At 52.1% G+C, this 26,734-nt stretch overlaps 2 protein-coding genes across 4 annotated transcripts; one reads left to right on the forward strand and one right to left on the reverse strand.

Moving 5' to 3' along the window:
* Positions 1–11,527, forward strand: LOC103112901 (polyunsaturated fatty acid lipoxygenase ALOX15B-like). Of its 2 annotated transcripts, none has more exons than XM_060204368.1 (15): positions 1–151; positions 414–563; positions 655–877; positions 1,501–1,582; positions 1,842–1,964; positions 2,048–2,151; positions 4,406–4,578; positions 5,471–5,614; positions 6,342–6,545; positions 6,630–6,716; positions 6,816–6,985; positions 10,123–10,244; positions 10,343–10,443; positions 10,601–10,762; positions 11,233–11,527. In XM_060204368.1, exons 2-15 carry the CDS (start codon positions 417–419, stop codon positions 11,410–11,412), a joined length of 2,022 nt encoding a protein of 673 aa, XP_060060351.1. In that variant the 5' UTR covers positions 1–151; positions 414–416; the 3' UTR covers positions 11,413–11,527. The 2 variants fall into 2 exon arrangements, with proteins under 2 accessions (XP_060060351.1, XP_060060352.1); XM_060204369.1 differs by having other exon boundaries at positions 6,906–6,985.
* ALOX12B (arachidonate 12-lipoxygenase, 12R type) lies at positions 11,523–25,054 on the reverse strand. 2 transcript variants are annotated; one of them, XM_007522384.2, is made up of 15 exons: positions 24,538–25,054; positions 23,511–23,715; positions 19,262–19,343; positions 19,054–19,140; positions 18,824–18,946; positions 18,456–18,559; positions 17,610–17,782; positions 17,281–17,424; positions 15,774–15,977; positions 15,469–15,555; positions 15,001–15,170; positions 14,438–14,559; positions 12,284–12,384; positions 11,919–12,089; positions 11,523–11,758 (listed from the first exon to the last, which is right to left on the reverse strand). In XM_007522384.2, exons 1-15 carry the CDS (start codon positions 24,682–24,684, stop codon positions 11,579–11,581), a joined length of 2,100 nt encoding a protein of 699 aa, XP_007522446.1. In that variant the 5' UTR covers positions 24,685–25,054; the 3' UTR covers positions 11,523–11,578. The 2 variants fall into 2 exon arrangements, with proteins under 2 accessions (XP_007522446.1, XP_060060349.1); XM_060204366.1 differs by lacking the exon at positions 15,469–15,555.
* Positions 25,055–26,734: the final 1,680 nt, after the last annotated feature.

Consider the following 26,734-nt stretch of genomic DNA (forward strand, 5'->3'; position numbering starts at 1 on the left):
ACGCAGATGGGCAGAGAAGGAGGTGCCCTCAGTTCTTCCTCTGGGCTCCTGGAGGGGGCGGAGTCGCCTGGAGGAGGGGACCAGGGAGTGTCGTCGAAGCCAAAAGGGGCCCAGACCCTTTTGGAGTTGGAGGCCAGTGCCAGAATCTGAGGTCAGTGCGGAGCTGAGTTTGGGATGGGGGGGGGCGGGCAAGGGCTTGGGTTCGTGATCCCAGCGGGGTGCAAGGGGGGGTCTCGGGGCCGGGACGCTTCGGGGCTGCCCGGCAGGGTGCTGGATCTCCCTGCGCTGCTGGAAAGCGCCCTGGGGGGACCGGCCTGGGAGCCGGGCGCGCACGGGGCTCCGCACCTGCTCCCCACGCAGCCCGCGCCCCCAGCCTCGTCTCCAGCGCGGCTCCCCGACCTCTTCATCCGCAGGCCATGAGCGAGTACCGGGTGCGTGTGGCCACCGGCTCCTTCCTGGGCTCGGGGACCTGGGACAAAGTGTCTGTGAGCCTGGTGGGAGCAGCAGGTGAAAGCCCGGCCCTGCGGCTGGACAACTTTGGGAAAGACTTCCGTCGGGGCGCGGTGAGTATGCGCCCCGGGCAGCCGGGTCCCACCAACTCGCGTCCTCACGCCCCGCCACAAGCCTTCTGCATCACCCCCTTCCCGCCCCCAGGAAGAGGACTTCGAGGTGACAGCCCCCCAGGACGTGGGCGAAGTGCTGTTGCTGCGCGTGCACAAGGCGCCCCTCGTGCTGCCCCGCCCGCTTGGACCCTTGGCCCCGGACGCCTGGTTCTGCCGCTGGTTCCAGGTCACGCCGCCAGGGGGCGCCCCCCTCCACTTCCCCTGCTACCAGTGGCTGGAGGGCGAAGATAGCCTGGTGCTGCGGCCCGGGGCAGGTGGGGTGGTGGAGGGTAGAGGGGAGGGTGTGGGGGCAAAGGAGGGTGCAGGTGTGGCCATAGAGTGGGAGGTGAGGACAGAGGAAGAGAAATCGGCTAGAGGCAACTTGAGGGGCAGGGAAGGAGAAGGGGGACTGGTTGGAAAGAATCACACCTACTGATTGGCAGTGGGGATGCTGTTGGAGTGACCAAAGGGGAGAGTAAGGGGTAATTCTAACCCGAGGAGGGTGGGGGCAATGAGTGGAGAAGGAAGGGGCTAGTGGGAGAAGGACTGGCGTGGGGAGGCAGGCAGCTGGAGCCCCGCATGAGGGTGATGGCTAGGATCCCTCCTTCCTCCTGTACTGCACCTTGACAGCTTCTGGTCCCTACTGTTGAGTTGAAGCTGATGAGTTGGAGCTCCTTCTCCAACCTGCTTCCCCCTACTTCTGCCCCAGGATCTGCTTTGGTTGGGTGGGAGGAGGCATGAACAAAGACTTTTCTTTGAGGACAGGGGAAGTGACACAGACCAAGAGGCCTATTGCAGGTGATATTCTAGTTCAGAAATGCCCGCACAATTGTGAGGAGAGCAAAGAGGGTAGGGGGAACTGAGATGTTGAGGTCTCACCGCCTCCTCTCTCCCCCAGCCAAAGTCATCTGGCAAGACAGCCACCCTCTGCTCCTTGCCCAGCGCCAGGCAGAGATTAAGGAAAGGCAACAGAAATACCGGTGAGCAACAGTGAGGACTTGGAGTTGGTGGCCCCTAGAGTCCCCACGTCTTAGTCTTCTGGCAATAAAGGGGCTTGCTTTCCGACGTCAATGAAACCTCAGAGCTGAGCAGGAACAGCATGCTTGTGAGGGCCATCAAATCTTCCCACAGCACCTCACTGCCCCCAAGCCCTCCCCACACAACCAGCCTTATCCCTTGCAATCAAATGGTGGGCCCCGAACCAACCACTTGCGCCCACCTTGTCTCTGCTGCTTACAGATGGAGTGAGTTTTTCCCAGGGATACCCCGCTGCCTGGATGCAGAAAACCTGAAGGAACTTGATCCCAACCTGCGCTACTCAGTCAGCAAAGAAGTCGCCCAGAAATCCCTCCTTGTCTACCCGTGAGCCTACTTGACCTCACCTCAGGTCCCCCAACACTGCACCTCCTCACCCTCCCAGCCTAAACCACTCTTTCTCTCTGCAGGAATATTGCACTGGCACTGAAGGCTCTGCTGACTAGCCAACGGCCCTGGAGAAGCCTGGATGAGATTCAGCAGACCTTCATCTTCCCCAAATCACCCACATCAGGTCTGGGGTGTGAGGGAGGCTGAATAATCACCTGGTGGACTGAGAACCAGGGAGTTGAGATTAGAACATTCTGAGACTCACAGGACTCATCACCCCACTACATTGTGGCTAGCTCCTTCTACCGCTTTTCTCAGTACCCCATTCCCAACTCAAGAAGAGTAGATAAACTTTCTGCACCCACCCTCACCCCCAGGGTAGCCAATAGGGGCATTTCAGGGCTGAGTGCGACAAGGAGACTGCCCTGTCCCAAATGTCCTCCCTCACCATGGCCTAAGGCCCACACGCCACTAAGCCATTTTCACTCATTAGGACTTCAGCAAGAAGTTGAGTTCTAACAGCTCTACTTCTTTATTGAGATAAGTAGGTGTGACAACCACTTCCAGGCACAAGAACTTTTTTTTTTTAATTTATTTATTCGTGAGAAAGATAGGAAAGAGAGAAAGAACCGGACATCACTCTGGTACATGTGCTGCCGGGGATTGAACTCAGGACCTCATGGTTGAGAATCCAATGCTTTAGCCACTGCTCCATCTCCCAGACCACTTGTTTATTTTTTATAAAGAACATGTATGAATTTCATATATATCATTGGATAGAGACAGGGAGAAGTTGAGAGAGGAGGAGGAGAGGGAGAGAGATAGAAGACAGAGACACCTGCAACACTACTTCATCACTTATAAAGCTTCCGCCCTGCAGGTGGGGACCAGGGGCTTGAACCTGGGTCCTTGGGCACTGTACTGTGTGTGTTTGACCAAGTGCGCCACTGCCTGGCCCACTGTTTTTTTTAGTAGAGCCAGGACAGTTCCAGGACGAATTCTCAGTCAGATAAAGACAGAGGTGGAAGGAAAGACATCACACCTGCCAGGCATGAGGCTCCCATGTAGTGCTGAGGGCTTGAACCCAGGTCCTCAAGCATGGTAAAGCGCACTCTGCCTAGTGCTGGCCCACAAGCACTCCTTTTAAACCAACTCTGGACACCTGCGCCTCTGGCTTGTAGCAAATTAAGTTTAAATGCTGGTGAATGAAGTTAGGGATTTGGTCGCTGTTATCTGGTCATCCATGTCCACTGACTTCATAACCTCAGCTTCTCCAACACTAAGTTACTCTAAACAATTGAAAACATCTTTCTCATAGACATCTTCAGAAAGTCAGGACAAAATCCCAAACAGCGGAGTTTTTTTGTTTGGGTTTGGTTTGGCTTGGTTTTTTTCCCCCATTCAGAACTGCTGCTTCCCTGTTGGGACCTGCTGCTTCTCAAAGAGACTTGAAAACCAGACTAAGTCAAAGGGTTCAGAAGTCTCTCCTCTCCAGTCACCTGTCCCCAGACTGTGTATCTTGACAGTCTGTTTCCACTATATTTGTTGAGCTTCCATTCAAAAATGTTGATATCAGAGCCACGTTTCCAGGTGACGCAAACTTTTTTTTTTAATTTAACTTTTATTTTTGTTGTCACTGGGTTTTCACCTCTCAGGTTGACTTTTGCAGATAGACAGAGACAGAGAGGAAAGCAGCACAGCACTGAAGCTTCCTTCAGTGTATGTGTGGGGGTTGGGGGGGAGGCTTGAACATGAGCTGTGCCAGCCAGTACACTATCCAAGTGACAGTGAGCTATCTTGCCAGCCCTCTTACTCTTTAGATGATCTGGATAACACATTATCCAGAATGTCTCATGGCAGAGTTACAGGAGATTGGGAGACAGGTTGGTAATTTTAGTAGGGAATTTGAGGGACCCTCAGAAAGCATAGAGTCAGGAAGGATGGGTTAGAAGAATGAGCTCTGATGGGATCCAGCGCTCCCAGTGATTTCTGTTTGTCTGTTTCTGTTGTTGTTTATTTTATTTATTTATTTTTTTTACCAGAGCTCTCTCTGCTCAACCCTGACTTATAGGAATTGAACCTGGGACTTGGGAGCCTCAGGCAGAAGACTTTGTTTGCATAACCATTACGCTAACTCCCCCCACCCCCAGGGTCTTCTAATTTTCTGGGATTCTACTAGCATCCTGGCTGCAATCTTAGTACACATCACAGATCACCTAATACTGCCCCCGCCACAGGTGGGGCTAAAGGAGTCATGACTTCTCAGGTAGAACCCAACCACTCTAATCCCTTCCTTTCCTCTCTGAGAAACTAGTTGGGGTATGAGAAAGGGAGCATCAGGGAGTGACCATGCTGGAAAGCTGGACTCTGAGTCCTTGAGAGGTGACAGCACTCAAGTCAGGGGACCAGAATAACACTCCCCATACCTACCCTTACAGAGTACACATTTGAGCACTGGCAGGAAGATGCCTTCTTCGCTTACCAGTTCCTGAACGGCTCCAACCCTGTCCTGATCCGCCGTTGCCGCTGCCTCCCAGAAAACTTCCCAGTCACAGACGCCATGGTGGCACCAGTGCTGGGTCCCGGGACCAGTCTTCAGGCTGAGCTGGAGGTGAGGAACCTGGGGTCCAACCTCATTTCTCTTCCCTCCCAGTGTCTTCAGGAGCCAGATGCCAAAACTCCTAGGCCCCCTGATTCCCTCACTTCCACCAAACCTCTCACCTGCTCCCTCTCCTGTGAAACCTCTTTGCTCAGCCCCTTCTCATCCTTCTAGCCCATCCTTACTGACTATGCTTTCTGAGGGTCCCTCAAATTTTCTACTGAATGTTCTGGGATAGTAAGGGCTGCAAGTCTAAGTGGAAAAGGTGCTCTCCTGCTACATGGACAGGATCAGTGCATTTGCCAGGACCACACAGCTCAGATTCATCTGCGAGGAATGCCCTGCAGTCAGTCAGTTGGTCTCTCCCGTCTGCATGAGCTGGGTGAGCTGTGTCCCAACCCCAAGAAAGAGTCTTTTACAGCTAGGGGGCTGTCCTCCAGAAAACTCACTTTTCTGTAGCTGTCTGTCTTTGAAATTTGGGCCTGGCTACAGCAGAAGCCCCTCCAGAACTTGAGGCTAGACTGGAGTCTCTTTCTTTGGAACCAGTAGGTTGCTCTGGTCTGTAACAAGATTCCTCCTTTTTTTCAAAGTTTTTGTTTGTTTGTTTGTTTATTATTTTTATTTGATTGAGACATCCAGAGGGGATATAGAGAGAGAAATGGACAGAGAGGCACCACTCATGAAGCTTTCCCCCTGCAGGTGGAGACCAAGGGCTTGAACCCTGCTCCTTGGGCATTTTAACATGTGTGCTCAACTAGGGGCACCACCACCTGGCCCCACAAGATTCCTTTAAGCAAAATATCCTCAGGCTTAGAGTAACTCTGCTTCCCTCCCCCACTCCCAGTTTCCCAGAACTGCACAGGGCTGGGCCTGCCTCACGCCTCCTCCTTCCTCCTCCCCCCAGAGCGGCTCTCTGTACCTAGTGGACCATGCCATCCTCTCCGGTCTCCACCCCAGAGCCATTGATGGACAGCCCCAGTTCACAGCAGCCCCCTTGACCCTGCTGTACCAGTGCCCTGATGGGACCCTGCTGCCACTCGCCATCCAGGTCAGCAAGGAGGCAGAGCCCTGGGGTGGGCTGAGGTGGTGTTGGAGGTGCAGGGCTGCACATCACAGCCTGGGGGTGACTGTGACTGAAGGGTTGCCCCCTCCCAATGCTGTTATTACAAATGCTCAACATCACTCTCCCCTAATCCTGCAGAGCCCTTGCCTGGGTTGTCTTTTTCCTGGCTTTTCCCTCTGGTCCTCTTGGCTGTCTGTCTTGATGGAAAGACTGCCCTGTTCAGTGTCAGAGAACAAGCTGTACCCTGGCGGAGGCTTCAAGCGACTCTCCTGAGTCATATTTCACAGGCAGTCTGCTCCGCCTTCTTCGCACCCAAACTCATCACCCTTTCTGGGAAATGTCGCCACACCATCCTTTTCCACCTTTTCAATCTCAGTTCCTCACAACCAGGGCCCTGGCTGACTTTGGCTTATCCTTCAGTGCTCAGTGATTGTCTCTAACCCAGTGTCTTAAAGTGATCACAGTAAGAAGCATTCCCACAGTGCTCTGTGTAGTTCTAGTACTTCCTGGCATTCGCTTCTATAATCTTCAAAACAACCCCAGGAAGAAGCATCACTCTTGTCTCACAGACGAGACGCCTGAGTCCCAGTGGGGTTGATTAATAAAGGAACTGATGATGTGATCAGCCTTATTGCTGCGGTGATGGGCCGCATTCCCTGTGGCCACTTCTCCCTGATTCCTGCCCTCCTCTGTGCCCCCCACCCCATACCAGCTCTTGCAGATGCCAGGCCCAGATAACCCCATCTTCCTGCCCAGTGACACCGCTGACGACTGGCTCCTGGCCAAGACCTGGGTGCGCCACTCAGACTTCCTGGTGCATGAGATGTTCACGCACCTGCTTCTCACTCACTTTGAAGTGGAGACCTTTTCTCTCTCGTTGCTGCGGCAACTGCCCATGTGCCACCCCATCTTTAAGGTAGGAGGACCCCTCTTCTCAGTGCTCGGAGCCCCCGCAGGACCTAGGGGAGCTCCTCTGACCTTTGACTCTGGTTCTCGCCAGCTGCTCCTCCCTCACTTCCGATACACCTTCCACATCAATATCCTGGCCCGCACTGGGCTGTTTGCACCTGGAAAGCTCATTGACCAGGTCAGGGAAACTGGGGTCCTGGTGGGGGGCTGGGAGAGGGCTGGGATTTGGTCCTGAGCTTCCAACTCCTGGCAGCAAAGGACTCTCTGTTCATTACAGACAGTCTCGCTGGGACGGGTGGGCTGCCTGGAGCTGATGGCCAAGGGGCTGGAGACCGTCACCTACCGATCTCTGTGCCTGCCCCACCAACTGGCTGACCGCGACGTTCATGACCTTTGCCAGTACTACTATCGAGATGATGCGCTCCAGATCTGGGCAGCCATAGAGAGGTGAAGCTCCCTGGAGCCTGAGGGCTCTGGACCTGACCTTGGTCCCACCTATGTGGGTTTGTTCCTCACTTCAGTCGTGAAACCTCTCCTGCTTCCTTTCATTTCCCAGCTGTGTGACCTCAAGCAGGCTTGTTGAACCTCTGTGTCTATTCAGAGACTGTCGCAGCACCTACCTCAGAGGTTATTATTATGACTGCATGTAATTCCCCAGGAACACGTGCCCCAGGTGATGGGCAGTGCTGTCTGGACACTACATAGCTTTTCATAGTATTAGCATTCTCCCCGTAGATAAGAGCCTCCAGGTTGTCCGGTGACTCTCCCTCATGGGAGACCCCTCGTATGTAACGCCAGGCTCCACCCCGGTGGCCAGATGCGCTTGATGTTTGGCCTCCTGTGGGACCTCATCTCCTGCCATTACCTGAGCACTGAAATTTCTGGTGGTACTGCCCCAGTATTTTTGTCTGCTTTCATTTGCTTTTAAGCAGAGCACTGCTCCACTCTGGCTTATGGTCGTGCAGGAGATTGAACTTTGGAGCCTCAGGCATGAGAGTCTCTTTATATAACCATTGTGCTATCACCCCTGCCCAGCTGCCCTGGTTCTCTGTTTTTGTTTTTTAATAATTTATTTATTCATTCATGGGAAAGATAGGAGGTGAGAAAGAACCAGACATCATTCTGGTATATGTGCTGCCGGGAATTGAATTCGAGACCTCGTGACTGAGAATCCAATGCTTTATCCACTGTGCCACCCTGGTTTTCTACCACAGAAAATTCAATGATCACTGCAGCATCTCAGACCCTCTCCCCTGACACACACACACACACACACACACACACACACACTCACACACACACACACTCATTCATTCATTTTTTAATTTTTTTAATTATCTTTATTTATTGGATAGAGACAGCCAGAAATCGAGAGGGTAGGGAGATAGAGAGGGAGAGAGAGAGACACCTGCAGCCCTGCTTCACCACTTGCAAAGCTTTCCCCCTGCAGGTGGGGACTGGGGGCTCGAACCTGGATCCTTGAGCCCTGTAACATGTGCTCAACCAGGTGCACCACCACCCAGTTCCCCTTTCATTCTTTTTTTTTAAAAAAAAAAGAATTTATTTATTCATGAGAAAGATAGGAAAGAGAGAAAGAACCAGACATCACTCTGGTACATGTGCTGTTGGGGATTGAGCTCAGGACCTCATGCTTGACAGTCCAGTGCTTTACCCACTGTGCCACTTCCCAGACCACTCATTCTTTTTTTTAATATTTCATTTATTTATTTATTTTGGACAGAGACAGAGAGAAGTTGATAGGGAAGGGAAAGATATATATAGAGAGACACCTGCAGCACTGACAGGCACCCTGACTTCCCATCCTCTGCCCCATACAAATACTGCCCCTTTAAGCCCAGCTCATGCCCTGCCTCCTTCAAGTGCTCAGGAACAAGCCCACTGTGGCTGTGGCTCATTTACCCTTCAAGGGCCCTGTGAGAGCAGGAGGTCAGTTCTGGGCTGAGCAAAGCAGACTCAATTTAGTCTGCCCTTTGGGAGCCAGTGGAGATGAATGCAATGTCCTAGTGCTGACCCAGGGGCCAGTCCTGCCCAGGGGCTGCTTCAGCCCAGTAAACTGGAAGACAAATGTCTGCAGAGAGCCAGGTGGCAACAAAAAGCTCCGCTGGTTAGATTCATACTTGGAATGTCCAGGGTGAGACACTGGCCAGTGGCAAATTCATGTTTGTTTGATGGGGATAACGGTAACCCAGTCACGATTATAACTAGGTCTTTAGATAGTTTTTAAGAGAAAAATAGACAATATTTAAACACTGATCACTGATTCAGCTTAAAAAAGAGATAAAAAATTAAACAAAACAAACACACTGGGGCCAGGTAGTGGTGCACCTGGTTGAATGTACATGCTACAATGCACAAGGACCCAGGTTCGAGCCCCCGGTCCCCACCTGCAGGGGGAAAGCTTTGCAAGTGGTGAAGCAGGGCTACAGTTGTCTCTCTGTCTCTCTTCCTCTCTGTCTCTCCCTTCCCCTCTTGATTTATGTCTCTAGTCAAGAAAGATAATAATAATTAGAAAAAAGCATACTTAGCAGTCAATCAAAACATATCTGCAAACCAACTGACTCCTGGGCCCTCAGATAGCACCCTCAGGTAGAGAGCTAAGCTTCTAGATAAAAAACAACTTATAGGGTCTGGGGATATGACATAATAATTATTTTAGGGATGGGAGTAGACAGATAATGGCTATGCAAAGAGATTTTCTTTTTTAATATATTTATTTATTTTCCCTCTTGTTGCCCTTGTTTTTTGTTGTTGTTATCATTGCTGTTGTTATTGATGTCGTCATTGTTGGATAGAACAGAGAGAAATTGAGAGAAGAGGGGAAGACAGAGAGGAGGAGAGAAAGATAGACACCTGTAGACCTGCTTCACCTCCTGTGAAGTGACTCCCCTGCAGGTGGGGAGCCATGGGCTTGAACTGGCATCCTTACACCCGTCCTTGTGCTTTGCGCCACCCGCGATTAACCTGCTGCGCTATCGCCTGACTCCCACAAAGAGACTTTCATGCCTGAGGCTTCAAAGTCCCAGGTTCAGTCCCCTACAACACCATAAACCAGAGTGGACCAGTGTTCGGGTAAAAAAAAAAAAAAAAAAAAAAAACCACTTTAATGTGTAAGGCTCCCAGGTACCAGGTTCAGTCACCATAAGGCAGAGCTTAGCAGTACCCTGATTTGAAGAAGGAAAAAAAAAAAAAAAGAGCTTGTAGGGGCCCAGAAGATAGCACACTTTATCAAGGAAAATGAAATAGGTTCAAGTCCTTGACCACCAAGCAAAGGGGAAGTTACACAAATAGTGGGGTGTTGCCTTGAGGCCTCCCCTTCTCTCTTTATCTCTCTTCCCCTCTGTCTCTCACCCTCTATCTAGAAAAAAAAAAACTTCATTGGGAGTGGTATACTCATGTAGGCACTGAGTCTCAACAAAGTCCTGCTTGAGAGAGAAAAGAAAAGAAGAAAGAGAGAAAAAAGACTTGTAGTTGGTGATGTGGTTGACTGCTTTCCCTTTGGGGAAGCTGGTCTCAGCGGCCTTTTCCAACTCACACTCCTGGACATTATATCCCTGGGTCCCCAGCTTTGTGTCAGACATCGTTGGCATCTACTATCCAGATGACAGTGCAGTGAGCAGGGACTCAGAGCTCCAGGCCTGGGTAATGGAGAACTTCCAGGAGGGTTTTCTAAGCCGTGTGAGTTCAGGTGAGTGTCCGTCTTCTCTCCTGCTCTCTAGACCCCACGTCCCCAGGGCAGCAGCCCTTAGGTTTGAGCTCCGTTGCCTCCACCCTGCATCCATCTAGGGGTCCCTTCAGCCCTGGACAGCTGCACTGGCCTCATTGAGTATCTCACCATGATCATCTTCAACTGCTCTGCCCAACACTCTGCCGTCAACAGTGGCCAGGTGAGCCAATGCCAGGGTCTCGGGGATTAGCTGACTTCCCACAGTGGACTTAGCAGGACCACTGGCAGCCCTATCTTTACTAAGTTTTTTTTTGGGGGGGGGGTATTTATTTATTTATTTATTTATTTTTGTCTGTCTGTTTGTTCTGGGAGGTCAGTTTGAATTCAGTGCCTGGATGCCCAATACTCCTACCACCATGAGGCTCCCACCACCCGCTGCCAAAGGCCAGGCAGACCTGGTGGCCTCACTCCCTAAGGTCAACACCACCTGCCACGCCCTTGTGCTCTTCTGGGGTGTCAGCCACGAAACGGAGGACACTGTAAGCAAGGTCCATGGGGGAGGAGATAGTTTCCAGAAAAGTGGGTGTGGTGAAGAAGGGCCCTGGGGACAATGGGCTCCTTGGAGAAGCCACCTAGAAGGCCCGGCTGCTAGGTGTGCAGGGCATGGGGTGATTTAGGTTACTGGGCATATGTTTTAGGGTAGCGTGGGTTCCTAGCAGGTGAAGGTTAGAGTGGCCTGGGTTCCACAGTGAGCATGGCTTGAGTGGTTGGGGATTCTGATCGAGTTGCCTTTTGCCTAGATGGATGGGTAGTTTCTGTTTCAAGTTGCACACGTGATGTATAATTTCACTCCCTAGGTGGGCAGTGGGTTTTCTGGTGTATTAGGACCCTGGGTGGTCTGGGTGCCTAGGGTGGAGGCCTCAGATGCACTAGAATCAGTTGACTTGTAAGCTGGAGCTGAGATACTGTGGGGGCTCGAGGTCCCAGACATCTTTTCCGCCCATCACAGCGGCGCCTGGGGACCTACCCGGACCAGCACTTCACAGAGGAAGCCCCGAAGCAGAGTATCGTCGCATTCCAAAGCCGCCTGGCACAGATTTCACATGACATCCAAGAGCGGAACCAGGGTCTAGTGCTACCTTACACCTATCTGGACCCCGCGGTGGTGGAGAACAGCGTCACCGTGTGAGTGCGCAGCGCCCCCTAGTGGCCAGTCAGGACAGCGCAGCGCCACCCCCAGAATGCCTCCCCGCCCCCCCCCCCCCCCCCACTAAACGTGTGCACCGACACACCCAGGACTGGTGTTTGAAGTGGCTTTTTCTTTTTTGGAAAATAAGCAGGCGGGGAGGGATGTCCTAGATGGAAATGCTGTTCTCGATGAGCACGGGGTCCAGGTAATAATAGGGGATGGGCAGGCACTTGTTGCGCTGGCGGATGTTGTGCGAAATCTGCATCAGGCGCTGGCGCAGGGCCTCCATGCTCCTCCGCGGAGCCTCCTCCACGAAGTGGATGTCGGGGAAGTGGCCCAGGGGCCGCTGAGGGCATGGAAGAGGGCAACTGGGACCCAGCAGGCCCCACCCCTCCATCCTTCCCAATCACCCAGACACTCCTGCTCTGCTGCTCCTGTTGGTGCCCCCTCCCCCAGCTCCCAGCCCCATGCCTGTACTCCCACCTGCAGCCAAACCCCCAGCGCACCTTGTCGTCAGGCTCCCTGCTCAGGGTCCAGAGTACCAGCAGGACGATGCATGTGGTCTTCACGTCGGGCAATGTGTCCATGAACACCTCCTCAGTGGTCAGGCCCTTGACCTGCATCGGTGGGTTCCTCATGGATGACGGGAAATTGGGCATCCAGGAAGTGAACTCTAGCTGCAAGTGGGGTACAAGAGCGACTCTGAGTCAGAGAGAACCCCAGGACTCTCAGGGTCAAGTGAGGCTGGGATGGAAGGTGCCACACAAGTTGAGACAGGTCCCCGATGGACGAGGATTTGTGCTGAGGTCAGATTGGAGCTTGGGACTGGGGCTGAGCCGGGGGCCAGGACAGGGGCTGGTAAGCACAGTACCTGTCCTGTGTTGACAGCTGCATGCCTGGCAGAGCAGGTGTAGATGACGATGGTGACATATCGGATCAGCTCCTGGACCGTTCTCAAGCACGTAGGGAAACCTGAGGGATGGAGATGGGGGTTGCTGGAAGTGTAATTCTTGCCCTGCTTCTGGTTGGAGGCCAGAGGAAGATCAAACCCAGTCCCTACCCCTTGTCTTTTGCCAACGCTCCAAGCTGCCACATCCCTGCCCTCATCCTGCCTGCTCTGCCCTCTAGTGGACACAGTTGTCTGACCCCCTCTTTGGGAGGGGAACTCCTCTGTCCTTGACCAGATGTCCCTGGGGCTTTTCGAGGCACCTGCCTAAGGTGGGGGGACCTCAGGTGGCTCCTCTAGTTCCCTTGGGCATGGGAGCATGGGAAGGTCTCTTTGGTCTCAACCCTAAGGGGGGAAAGGCTTCAGAAATCTGAACTGTATGAACACCTACAGTTGAGCACACACATTACCATGCTCACAGACCCATGTTCAAACCCCCCAACCCCACCTGCAGAGAGGATATTTCACAAGCAGTGAGGCAGGTCTGCAAGTGCCTTTCTGTCTCCCCCTATATCTCCCCTCCACCACTCAGTTTCTCCTGTGCTATCAATTAAAATAGAAATGGGGGAAGGAAAAATGACTACCAGAAGCAGTGGATTCAAAGTGTAAACACCTAGCCCCAGTGATAACCCTAGTGGCAATGGGGGAAAAAAGAGAAAGAAGGGAAAAGAAAAGAAAAGAAAAGAAAAGAAAAGAAAAGAAAAAGAAAAACCCTGACTTCCCTGCCCTGACTTAGTGTAGTACAATCTTCCACCCACTACCCCCCCTTCAAAGTTCTGCACACACCCCAGCTGGCTTTCAGTGCCACATCTGACCCAGCTGCTAGTTTCTCTTCCCCACTGCTGTAAGTGAGCAGCCCACACTGACTGCAGTGTGGACCCCAAGTTCCAAAGCACAACAGACCCATCATCTCCCTCCCCTTCCACATTCTCAGCTCAAGTAATGACACATAATGTCCACCTAGTAGCAAAAGCCAACATCTGGCAGACACCATGGGGCCCTCCCTCATCCCACCTGGCCCCAATCACTAAGCCTAACCTCCTCCCCACCCTGCCAGGTTCTGTCACTTCTGCCATCTAGCTCTGAAATCCTCTTCACTCCCAAGCCCCCAACTTGTCTGGTCCCTTTCACCCTCTTGGACACCACTACAACTCCCAGACCATCTCCCTGCCAAAGGCCCTGCTTGATAGTCAAATATACAGGTCTGACCTCCTTTTAAATGTGTCAGCCAGTGATTCCACACTTCATAACCAGGCTGCCCAACCTGCCCCAGCTCGTGGCTTCAGTCCAGGCTACCCAGCTTCCATCCTAAGCTCCAGGCCAAGGAGCTGCCAGAAGTCACTGTGCTCACTTCGGCTTTTGGAGTCCTGCCACTCAGAACTCTCTCACACCACCTCTCCTCCACGACTACTCTCCCCACACTGTAGATTTGTTGATATTTATTTTGTTTGCCACCAGGGTTCTTGCTGGGGCTCAGAGCCTGCACAATGACTCCACCACTCTAGGTGATTTCTCTTTCTTATAGAGAGACAGAGACAGAGAGAGAAAAAGAGATCTGCAGCACTGCTCCACTGCACATGGAGCTTTCCTCCTATGGGGGGGGGTTGAACCCAGGTCCCTCACACATGGTCATCTGTGTGCTCTACTGGGCATACCACTGCCTGGATTCCACATCCTATAAACCTTTTCTAGATATTGGGCAGGATGTCAGAACCCAGCTAGATAATAGCTGGTTTCCATTCTTCCCGGCTCTTACTAGCCCCAAAGGCTCCAGCAGACTCTGCCCTCTCCAGTGTGAGTTCCCACCCCATTTCTTGGTCCACAGAAGCCTTGTTTCTGGGCTGGGAATGGGGCCTCTCCAGGCTTCTGCAGCCCTGGCACAGGAACCTGTGGGGTGTCACACTTCCTTTCCCAGCATCTCTAAGATGCCACTGCTCCTGGAGTTGGAGAAGGAACCTGTCAATATCCCAGGGCAATGATTTTCCCCTCTTCATTCCATAAGGAGAATGATACAGGCCCTCACTGGGAGGACCCATCCCATAGCCCCAGCCCCTGCTGGGTGGCCTGGGCCAGGCATACCTGAGCTCTCACGGCCCAGAAGGCACTCCTTGAATATGTCCTGCACCCAGCACTGCAATTCCGGGTCTCCCTCCACAGCTGCATCACACGGGTAATAGTAGGTGATGACCTCAGTCACATACCTGACCAGGGGACAGGGGTCTCAGTTTGAACCCTCCCCTGGTCTTCCCAGCCTTGCCTCACCCAGCTGTCCCCGGAGATTCTGACTGGGACTAATTTAGAACAGACTGGCAAGAGATGTGGGGCAGAGGTGGCATGGGTGACTTGGGAGAGTGATCCCTAACAAGGGAGAGGAGAGGTCCACAGGCAGCTTAGAACCCACAAAGGATCTGACTGGTGGAGACGGATTGGGATCCAAGAAAAGGGGGGGGCCTCCTTAGACTCCACCCAAAGTGTAAGGACACATGTGAGTATGACAGACACACAGACACTAGACCTTATTCCCAAGCCCAAGTCCCTGGGTGACACCACAACCAGGCTCAGGTCCTTAAAAGCTTCCCACAACCCCTCTAACATCTTGTGGTGCTAACCCCTAGTGCCACCCCATACCGTCCCAACCTCACCTCTCCAGTGCGTCCCACACTGCCAAGCTGTCATCACGGAAATAATATCCTGGCAGATCCTGAACCCCACGCTCCACAAAGTCGTTGGGGACATAGAGGCTGTCATAGGTCATCTCAGACAGAGCTCGCACCATCACCTCAGCGAAGCCCCCCAGACCCAATGACATGCCCTGTGAGAAAGCAAGCAGACCATGGAGCCAGGGGTTTCCCACAGGTGCTGTCCTCTGAGGTCCCCTCTGAGGACCACCACTGCCTCACACACAGCCTAGGGGGTGCTTGCCTAGCCCCCGCCCAGGCTAGCACACCCAGCCCCTGCCTCTGTGCCTTGTGGACACAGCACCCACTTTGAACTAGTCCTTACCCCTTCGTGGTCTAAAGACAGCTGGGAGGTTCTGCTTTGGGTCTAACTAGGAAGGCCAGAAGGAAAGCAAATTGCAAGGTACCAGGAACCGGGGACAGAAATCTTACCCTGGCAGAGAGCCCCCCTTCGTTGAGCAGGAGGGCCCTCCCGATGCTGTTGATCTGGATGGTGTACCGCGTGTGAGGGACAAGGAGCTGCGGCAGAGAGCAAAGTCTGAAATGGTCTCCCAAAGAACCTCAGAACGGCGCTCTCCTGTGTCAGAACCCCATTAAGCAACATCAATCCACCCCCACCCTCAATTAGGATGTCCCACTGCAAGCTTCTTTTGTGGGCCCCCATCTGACTTCTCAAAGCAAAACTAGCATCTCTCTGAGAACTGAATGAGTCAGTGACTTTCTGCCCAAGACCATACCTTATAGAGGGGGTGGCATAGGGGAAGCTGCCTTATAGTGGCCAGGCAGAAAGCCTCGGCTATGAGGTGGGTCTCCAGCAGGTGTGAGATTGCCTCGTGGCAGTAGAACTCAGCGTAGCGTACCCATGTCTTGGCCAGAAGCCAGTCCCACTCACAGTCGCTGGGCAGGAAAATAGGGCAGTTGGGCCCTGGGGTCTGGCTGAGCTGGGGGTGGGGGAAAGGATCAGCTGAGGGAACAGACATATGTACACAGGCCACGATGGCAAGAGCAAGGTGCATGGAGCCTAAGGAGGTAGACGCTCCACCACTGGCCATGTTTTAGCCTCAGTGATCCCCTGAGCACACCAGGGCCTTCCTTCCCTCCTCAGAGTGGTTCTTGCTCTCTCCTCTGCCTCAACCCTCCCCCTTGTAGCTCCTGTTCCTTCCAGAACCAACTCAAGAGCTGCCTCCTGCTAAGGTAGAAGTTTTCTCTACCTTAGCTCACAGCTGCCACATTCCAGCTGTGCAGGTTGTGCGCTACACAAAGGCACTCCAGGGAAGGAGGGAGTCACTGGGATCTATTCTACACTGCTTCACAAACTAGCCAGAAGCATCTGGACCTGACTGATCCCCACCCCCAGAAGGGTGTATTTTTCTTTTTTTTTTTTTTAATATTTATTCCTTTTTGTTGCCCTTGTTTTTTTTAATTGTTGTAGTTATTGTTGTTGTTGTTGTTATTGATGTCGTTGTTGTTAGATAGGACAGAGAAAAATGGAGAGAGGAGGGGAAGACAGAGAGGGGGAGAGAAAGATAGACACCTGCAGACCTGCTTCACCGCCTGTGAAGCGACTCCCCTACAGGTGTGGAGCTGGGGGCTCAAACCAGGATCCTTTACGCCGGTTAGGCAGCTGGAACCCGCTGTGCTACCACCCGATTCCCTGGGATGTATTTTTCTAACATGGACATGGCCATGATGGAGACCCGGGAAGACAGCACTTCACTTCCCATTCTTGCTGCACCAGACTCTGCTCAATCTGGTCAGCGAGCTGACTAATAAACACATAATTAAAGCTAGAGGAACAAATGCCTCCAAGCACATTCCCATTTGGTCACATCTGTGCATATGCACACAGCACTCACACTTCACACACAAGTGGCCCCCACCCCCAATTGGACATGCAGACACACAGTGGCAACACAGGAGTTGCCCAAGGTCTACACATACCAGGTTCACCTCTGACTACGCAGACAGGCACAGACACAGAGCTATTCTCCGATGCACGCATGGAGATACATGCTTACGGGACCACACATGTGAACACAGACATGCATGTTCACACAGGCACAAGCTCTTGCAAACAGGTGAGCACTCACTGGCAGATACACACTGAGGCTGACATGGAGACCACACATGCTCAGGCAGACAGAGGCAGCCTGGCATGCAGGCTCGCCGACCTGAGTACACACACGCTCTCATGCGCACACAGAGGCCATGAACTGGCAACACGCTCACTCAGTGCCCAGGTACCTGGATGGCAATGGGCATCAAGTTCCCCTCGGCGTCAAAGTGCAGTAGGCACATGGGGGCACAGTGGTGCTGCTTCTGGCCGCTGAGTTCAACAGTGGGGATGCCCTCCAAGATGCGGTAGTCGGCCAGGTAAATGTTCCCCTTCTGGAGGGGAGCCGAGATGGGCGGAAGGGTAGATACCAATAAGAGGCACCCATAGCCCACACCTAGGGCTCAGAGTTCTGGGATCGCCCCCTTCTACCCCCCCCCAGGGTAACCAGTAGATGTAGGGATGCAGGCAAAGGAGGGAGGTGGGGAGCATGGTGGGAGTGCCCCAGAGCAGGCCTCACCTCCAGCTCTGCTTGCAGGCACGTTCCCTCACCCAGGAAAGGTGCCACCATGTCATCTGTGACGGGGAACTTGTCTGGGATCTGCGTGCAGCGGCGCAGCAGGCTGGGGTTGATGCCGTTGAGGTATTGGTATCCAAAAAACCTGTCCTCTGCCCAATGTTCCACCACATATTCTGGGGGGACAGCACGGGGGTGTCACAATGCTACCCAACCCCCCAACACACACACACTCAGTGATAGGGAGCCTATGGGGCTGAGCCCAGGAGCAAAGGAAGGCAATGCACAAGAGGGAGAGATTGGACAGAGGGGAGAGGGGAAGGTGAGACAGGGAGGGGAGAAGAGGAAGGGAAGGAAGAAGAGGGAGGGAGAAACAGAGACAGAGACAGAGGACTGGGGCCAGTCAGTGGCACATCTGGTCAAGCACACATTACAGTGTGCAAGGACACAGGTTCAAACTCCTGGTCCCCACCTGCAGAGGGAAAGCTTCACAAGTAGTGAAGCAGAGCTGCAGGTGCCTCTCTGTCTCTCTCTCCCTCTCTAACTCTCTCTCACACCTTCTCAGTTTCTCTCTGTCTATATCCAATAGTAAATAAAAAATATTAATTAATTAATTAGAATTTTTTAAAGAGGGAGAGAGACAGAGGACTAAGCAGGAAAATCAAGCCCCTAGCCTCCCGCTGAACTTCCAAGGCCCCGGGGCGACATTCCACGAGGAGCCGCCAGAGGGCGCGCCCGCCTTAACTGCGCTTCCTGCCTCAGCCTCGCTGCGCCCTTGTTCCTTGCACCACTGCTGGCCAGAAATCACTTGCTCCCCCCAGGTTCCATCTGGGGGTGCCCAGTTCATACCGGAGATAACGCTTTTGGTGGCAGGGAAAATTCTTTTAATATCCTTCAGTCTCTTCCACGAACGTTTGTTGTCGATCAGACCACGGACTTTGAAGGCCAGGGCCCTAGAACATGGGGTCCCAAGGGGTGGGGGGGGGTCTTCAGAGAGGGCTCCACTTGCTGGCAGGGACCAACACAGCAGCCCCATACAGCCGCCTGGCTCTCTGGGAATCTCTGAGTTTGTTCTCTGGCTCTTGGGGTCTTTCTCTGTCTATGCCTGTGAGTGTCAACCGTTGGGTTTTCTCTGTCTTTTCAGTATCTGCCTCTCCTCTCCCCTCGCTCCACTTCCAGGCCAATCCAGGAAGGCCTGGGACTGTCTCTACACTCACATGGGGCCCAGGCGAAGAAAGAAGGAGGCTGTTTTGATGAAGGAGTAGCGGAGATTTGAGTTCAGGAACCTGGTGGCCTTAATATTGATGAGGATCGGGAATCCTGGGATGTAACCATTCCACCTGTGGGGAAGAGTGAGAGCTGGGGCCAGGCACCTGGGGACCAAGGGAACAGGAAGGTGGCAGCCAGGTGGCAGCCAAGGGGAGGAGACCCAGGGCAACTTCCTTACTCAGGCCTATTAGGGTTTCTCCGGACTGGAGGGCGGTAGCTGGGGATGTCCACGTAGTTGGGCAGGCCGGGAACAAAGACCCTCCAGCTGTAAAAAAAAAAAAAATCAGAGATGGTGGGTCTGAGTGTCCATACACCACCCCAGGGCACAGAGGACAAAGCCGTCACTGGCTCCCTGGCCACCCATGGCCCTCTCGCCCGCTGCTCACTGGTACAAGTCCTGCTTGGCTCTGATCTCCTCCCGGCGGTGCTCCTGAAGGATTGGGAGTGTGTCTTCCTCAGGCCTCTTTCCTGTGGGAGGTCAGAAAAGAAAAGGCTCGGGGTCTGACCAGCACCCCACCACCACCACACATACATACATACACCTGCCCCTGCCCACTTCAAGAACCGGAATTCAGCTTCTGGGCTGGGGGATGGCTCACTCACTAGAACATACTCCTGGCTGAGGCCCTGAGTCTGAGAACCAGCACTGTGTAGAAGCACCATGGACAGCACTGGGGAAGTTCCCTGGGTGGAGACACAGTGGTGTGGTATTTCTCTGTAATTCTCCCTCTCCTCTCTCTCTCTCTCTCTATTTCAGCTTCTGCTCTTAGGTCACCTTTGGGAATTATTCTCTACTAAGGATGGGGAAGATTTATCCTAGGAAAGGGAAGGTGTGTCTCCTCCCCCAAAGGATCTTGGATCACCATCCTCCTCGCTCCCCATCAAGCTGGGCTCTGCTACTGCATGGAAAGAATGCATATGTATATTAGAGTATTAGAGAGAGAGAGAGAGAAAGAGAGAGAGAGAGAGATCACAGCACCAAGGCTTTCTCCAATGCCTTGAGGGCCAGGCTCAAACCTGGATGGTGCACTCAGCGAAGCAGCCCACTACCCAAGTGAGTTATCCCACCAACTGGAAAGCACTCTTCTAGGTCCAACAAAACATGAATAACAGTCAGTAAGCACTTGCTAGGTAATAGCCCTTTCCAGGTGTTTATATTGATATTTTAGTCCACAAAAGAACAATGTTATAATGAAAAAGGAAGGGGAAAAATGAGACAAATGATTATTATCTCCCCAGTTCCAGATTCCCAAAGGGAAAGAAGTCAGGTTTCCTTCTTCACAAGCTAGGCACGGATTCTTTGACTGGTCAGACCTGCTCAAAAATTTCCTGAGGTTTCGTCTAAGTCTTATTTAATTCACTTGATGTAAGTATTTAGAGGTAGTATTTGCTACAGAAACATTAGTATATTTGATTAGGGAGGCTCTTCTTCTTCTAGCGTTTGCCATTAGGGAGGTAATATAATATAACATAATATATATGGTGTGTGTATATGAAAAGTTACATATATGTCACATATACACATATATGTGAAGATATATGTGTATATATTTTTTAAAGTTATTTATTTACTTTGCATAGATATTGAGAGAGGAGTGAGGAGATAGAGAGAGAGACGCCTATATCACCATTTGAGTGCTTGTAAAGCACCCTGCAGGTGGAGATTGGAGGCTTGAACCCAGGTCCTTGTGTATGGTAAGGTATGCACTCAAGCAGGTGTGCCACCACCCAGCCCCGCATTTTTCTTTTGGAAAAAGCAGAATGTGACCACTGGCTGACCCACAAGCTGGCCCAGGGAACTCAGAAGCTCTGTACTCCCTCTCTATTCTTGAACTGTACACACTGCCCACCATTCCTGTGGTAGGGGCATTTCCAAGGACTCAACCTTGAGAGTGTATTGTTGAGACCTTCTGTGTGACCAATTAAAGCCTCCATATAAGCTCATGATTCTGACAGGTGCAGAGACCGACTCATCTCAAAGGTTCTTGAAATAAGTCTCGTAAGTCAGTTCTCTTGCTTGTTGAACCTGCCACCCACTGATCTGGAAGGATCTGTCCTTTTCACAGGTCTCATTTTGTTCTCCATGTATATAGGGCAACTTACAAGCCAACGATTTCACTCTCTCTCTCTCTTTCTCTCTCTCTCTCTCTCTCTCACACACACACACACACACACACACACACACACACACACACACACACACACACACCTGAATTCCAAAGCACCTCTGGTTTTAACTAAGCGACTGTATCATTGTGCTTGGTTAGGTGGAGGAAACAGACAATATGACAGAGAAAACAGTGAGCTGGGATCTGAACCAAGGTCATCTGCTATGACCACTCATCCTGAGCCCACCAGCAGTTAAGTCTTTTTAAAAATTCCTTTTTTAAAAATCTAATTCTTTCATTAGATTCTCACATCAACCTAATGGAATGGGTTCTTTTTTTTTTTTTTTTTTCAGCTAGAGATAGAGACACAAAGAAAGAGAGAGAGAGAGAGAGAGACCACAGTACTGAAGCTTCCTTCACTGGGATAGGATCCAGGCTCAAGCATGGGCTGTGCACACGGCACACGGCACATGGCAAAGCAGCGCACCGTCCAAGTGAGCAGGTTTTGCTCTTCGTCCAGTGCTACAGATGAGGATGCTTAGATCTACAGAAGCTTAAACTAAAAACTTGGAAATGTGTCCTGCTGCCCAGGAGGATCCAAGTCCAGACCAATGTCTCTCCAGGGTCCTGGCTGGTGAACCCAGGCCGCATTCACATATAGCTGTGGCAACACCATGTACCTCCAAGGCCCCCTCACCACACTGCCTGTCCTTGTTCTGCCTCAGATCATGTGTTCTGGATGAATGGTGCCTTCTGGGGCTGCATAAACCAGAAACACAGTTTGGCTTCACCTCCACGGAGGGAGCCTGACTCCTTGAAGGGCCCAGCAGGTGACTCAGGTCTTCCTGTGATGGTACTGCCTGGCACTGCCCCACCCACCCAACCCCATTTCTTCCTGGCCAACCAGCATCACTCTGCCCTGCCCCTGCTCCCATGCCGCTCAGACCAATCAGTGTGGGAAGAGCCTCTGCACCCCCATCAGCCTGCCCTGGGTCTTCTTCATGCTACCTCGGTCTCTCTTTTCCCAGACAGGGTCTCTGCTCCCTACACTCATAGGAAATGAGTGACAGAGAGTGGTTGTCAGCCACCAGGAGGGTAGAACTCCAGGCCCTAAACCCCCTCTGCTCTGCCCTCCACACCCATCTACTTTGAGGTAGAGCCAGGAGGACACACAGGGACAGGTTTCTGGTCCCTGCGTAACAAGTCACCTACAAGGAAACTGAGCCAAGCCCACCAGATGAGGGATCCAGCAGGGGTGGGAGAAAGGAGCTCAAGCACTCAGAGCTGTCTCTCTTCCAGGGGAACAACCAAGCAACTGAGGAAAGATCTAGACCACAAGGATCGGCCACTATGAAAGCCCCCAACAGTCTGTATGAGTAACAGAGAGAAATGCAGGCTGGGGGCTGAAGGGTTAGAACAGTAGTGAATTCTGTTAGAGAAATGAAATGGGGGACCAAGTGGTGGTGCACCTGATTGAGTGTATATGTTCCAATGCACAAGGACCCAGGTTCAAGCCCCAGTCCCCAGCTGCAGGGGAAAATATTTGCTAGTGGTGAAGCAGTGCTGCAAGCGTCTCTCTTTCTCTCTCCCTCTCTACCCCCCCCCCACTCTCTCAATTTCTGGCTGTCTCTATCCAATAAATTAAGATGATGAAAGAGAGAGAAAGAGAAACCAAATGGTTAGCCATGCACATGACCCATATTCAAGCCTAATCCCCACCATAAAGATATTAACAGAGAAACAGAATTTCCTATTGGGGCAACTGAGAATCCTTTGGAGCAAAAGAACATCCCTGAGTTCTTAAAAAAGAAAGTTTTAATGCTCAGGGTTACGGTAGCTCAGCTAATAGCGTGCACACATTGCCATGTGCATGGAACTGGGTTCAAGCCCTGGGTCCCCACATGGGACCTCCTACAAGGGGGAAGCTTCAGGAGTATTGGAACAGTGCGCCGCAGCTCCCTGCCTCTCTGCCTCTGCATCTCTGTCTCTCACCCTCTGTCTAATAAATAAATTATTTTAAATTCTCAGCTAGAAAAGCAGGGCCTAAGGTGTAAGTTCTCCTGTTTGATGCCATGGACAGAGCCGAATTAATAAGGTTTCTTCAGGAACTAAGAGGCAGCGGTTACAATAATGGGGCATCCTGTTAGGGTAGCAAGGCATTCTGTCATAACAGAATCCTGCTGGAAGAAGGTTTTGAAGCAGCAGGGCACATGGCTCATCATCAATAGCATATCCTGGGCTCTTTGAGGAGTCAGAGGAGGGATGCAGAGGTAACACAGCACTTGCAACCAGACCAGGACCCTCCCCTCAGCAGCCCTAGGCCTGGCCAGTCCCTGTCCCACCAGGGGGAAGCACCATGCAGGGTGGCAGTGACTGAGGGGGACAGGAGTTCCAGGAGTCTTGCTGGAGCTTTCTGTGAGGTCCAGGTAGCACTAGCTGGCTTGCTGGGGGCCCAGAGTGATCTTGCTGGGGAAGTCAGGCCAGAGCGAAAGGACTACTGTCCCGGTAAGGGGTGGTGAGTGCTTGCCTGTGGCTTCCCGAAGTGCCAGAGTCTCATAGCCATCCATCCACTGGTAGGCGGGGAAGTGGTAGATGCGGCCATTGGGTGCACAGATCTGTACGTAGTTGCAGTACCAGGAGTTCTTGGGAAAGAAGGAGTAGCGCTCCTTGTACAGGCGGATGATGATGAGCTCCCCCAGGTCCTGCTGGCACTGGACAGTGTACTCGTCCACCTGGGCGGGGCACAGGCTCCACTGAGTGGGCTGGATCCAATCCTGCACCCCCAATCCCCACCAGAATCTAAGGTATCTCACACCTCAGAGAACTGTGTTCCAGTCCGTCTCTTTTGCTCCCACTTATCACTGAGGTAGATGTGCCAGGGAGGGCGACCTCCTAAGGTCATGTGGCAGTGGGGAGCAGGGTGCTTTCCCTCACAGAACAGGTTGGTCCCAACCAGGAAAGCTGGTCTGGTGCCATTTTAAGTGACAGAGAATCCGACAGAACCTTAAACCAGTTCTGATGCAATTTAGGGGGAAATGAATAAGAATGGGAGAGAGGTGTGAAGAAGAGGTAGAGGGGCAAAATGGGGAAAGGGTGAGAAAGAAAGCGTTAGATGGCAGGGAAGGCTCAAGAGGTGAGGGTTGTGGAGTGAGGGATGGCAGAGAGCGAAAAGGGGAGAAAGAAGGGAGAAGGGGGTGAGGAATGAGAGGAGAGGAAAGAGAGATGACAGACAGGGATGAAGAGGCCTGGCCTGGTGAGCAGGGAAGTGGGTGCAGGTTGGAAGCTAGGACAGCTTCCTGGAGACGGAGGCCTCCTGACCCAGCTCTGGAGCTCCGCTGCTTTTAGCTTCTTCCAAAGCTCAAACCCTCTCCAGGCCGAGCTCTGCCTTCCTCCTCTGTATACCTCCATCCCAGCTGTGCTTTCCCCACCACACACACACACACACACACACACACACACACACCATGCACACACTCCAACATACACATATACACAGACACACACATACCACACACATTCCGGTGGACATCACAGGCATGCACCTATACACTCACCGCCCCGGTTGCAAAGTCTCTTCCAAAGTGGTTCAGCAGCTGTTTGTGGCTCTCTCCTTGGGTGCCCACGATGACCAGAGAGATGGAGTCCATCGTTCCTGACAAGAGGTCAGTTCCTGTGGCCACCTTGACTTTGTAGGTGGCCATGGCTGCTCTTCAGGAAATGAGTGAGGGCTCAATTGCAGATGCTGTGGGGACCACACAGGGGCCCAAACCACCCAGAAGAAAAGAGCCGCAGAGAGGATGGGGAGGGCCAGCTTCCCAGGCAGGCAGGCAGGCAGGCAGGTGAGGCAGGGATGACTGGTCCACGGGTGGCCTGGTGCCTGGAGAAGCTTAGCTACCCTGGGAGAGCTGGGAGGTGCAGACTGGGGCAAGGTGAGCTCCCGGAGAGAGCTGGCTTCTGAACTGCTAGGCTGCTGGCAGCCAGCAGGAGGAAGAGCAGGCAGGGCACAGGGCCTGCCTTCTTAGAGGGCGGATGGAAGATGTCTCTCGGATGAAGGAGCCTGCAGGGTGGGGAAGCCAGTCCAGCCTGAGCCAGGGCCCCAGGGAAGTTGGGGGAGGGGGAGCCCTGGGCGGGGTCCCCAGATCTTTATCAGACTAATAAGCTCCTTACTTCTTCCCGCCCCCATGGGCTGCAGCGCTGGGCACTGCTGCTAAGCAGGGCACATAGGGATGTGATTCTGAGGCCCCTGGTGGGTGGGACTCAGGGGAGGCATAAACTCCCTGTCTAGCTGGCCTGTTGCCATTCCTGTCTGAGAAATGGGGCCAATCACTGCCAGAGCGAAAAGGCTGGCCCCAGGACAGGTGGATTTCAGGACTTCAGGACCCTAGGGTGCTGAGAGGCTCGTGGGAGAGATGAGCAGGGGTGGAGGAAAGAAATCTGTTGTTTCTAGGAGGACCAGGATCAGCAGAGGAGGGACTGGGATTAATTACAAAAGTAGAGGAAGTTGGGGCACCTATAGACTTGGCTAGAGTGCAGATAAAGAATATGTAGGTTAATCATAACATGGGCTTCTTTTTTTTTGTTTTTAACTCATCTTATTTTTATTTTATTTTGTCAGAACTTAGCTCTGGTTTATGGTAGTGCTGGGAATGGAACCTGGAACCTGGAGGTCTCAGGCATGAAAGACTTTTTGCATAATCATTATTCTATCTTCTCAGCCCAACATGGAATTCTTTAAACAAAACAAAAATTAAAAAAAAAACTGTGACTAGATGAATTGTACAAAGATTGTATTGAGTGAAAAAAACTGTTACACATGAAAGAGTTCAAGAGTGATACAACATTCAAGAGTGAACAAAATTGAACAAAGAGGAGACATGAGGAGCTCTGGAATGGGGTCTAGGCTAAGCTTTGCCAGGAAGCAGGAATGTTCTGTTTCTTGACCTAGGTGGAGTATAGACTCTGTGTGTCCTGCTGAGTCTATGTTTCCCCTCAACTGTACAAAGTACTTGTCTGCACCTGAAGGGGGGAAAAGAAACTGAAAGAATGAAGCTAGGATGAGGCGTGGAATCAGGGTTGGGCTCTAATGGAACTGGGTTTGTCAGGAACCAGGTCATTCATTCTTTCATGCCTTCATTCATTCAACAAATGTTTATGGGGCATACACAGTGTTCCAGGTAGTGAAGATACAATGAAGAAATACAAACAGGGCAGTAGCAGCCGAGAACAAGTGACTCTGTGAGTAGAGCAACAAACTTGCAACCGTGAAAGCCCAGGTTCCATCCCCAACACCACACATTCCAAAGTGGTGCTCTGGCATCTCACTCTTATCGTCTGTTCCTCCCTCTCATAAATATTAGTACATTTTTTTAAATTTATTTATTTATTTATTTATTTGTTGCCTTTTGTTACCCTTGATGTTTCTTTTTATTGTTGTAGTTACTATTGTTGTCATTGTTGTTGGATAGGACAGAGAGAAATGGAGAGAAGAGGGGAAGACAAAGAGGAAGAGAGAAAGATAGACACCTGCAGACCTGCTTCACTGCTTGTGAAGCGACTTCCCTGCAGGTGGGGAGCCGGGAGCTCGAACCGGGATCCTTACACCGGTCCTTGCACTTTGTGCCACCTGTGTTTAACCTGCTATGCTACTGCCCAACTCCCAAAAATGAGTACATTTTAAGGGGCTGGGTGGTAACATACACAGTTGATTGCACACATTCCCCAAGTGCAAGGACCCAGGTTCAGGCCCCCCAG

The sequence above is a fragment of the Erinaceus europaeus genome, chromosome 12 (assembly GCF_950295315.1).
Source record: "Erinaceus europaeus chromosome 12, mEriEur2.1, whole genome shotgun sequence".
Lineage (NCBI taxonomy): Eukaryota > Metazoa > Chordata > Mammalia > Eulipotyphla > Erinaceidae > Erinaceus > Erinaceus europaeus.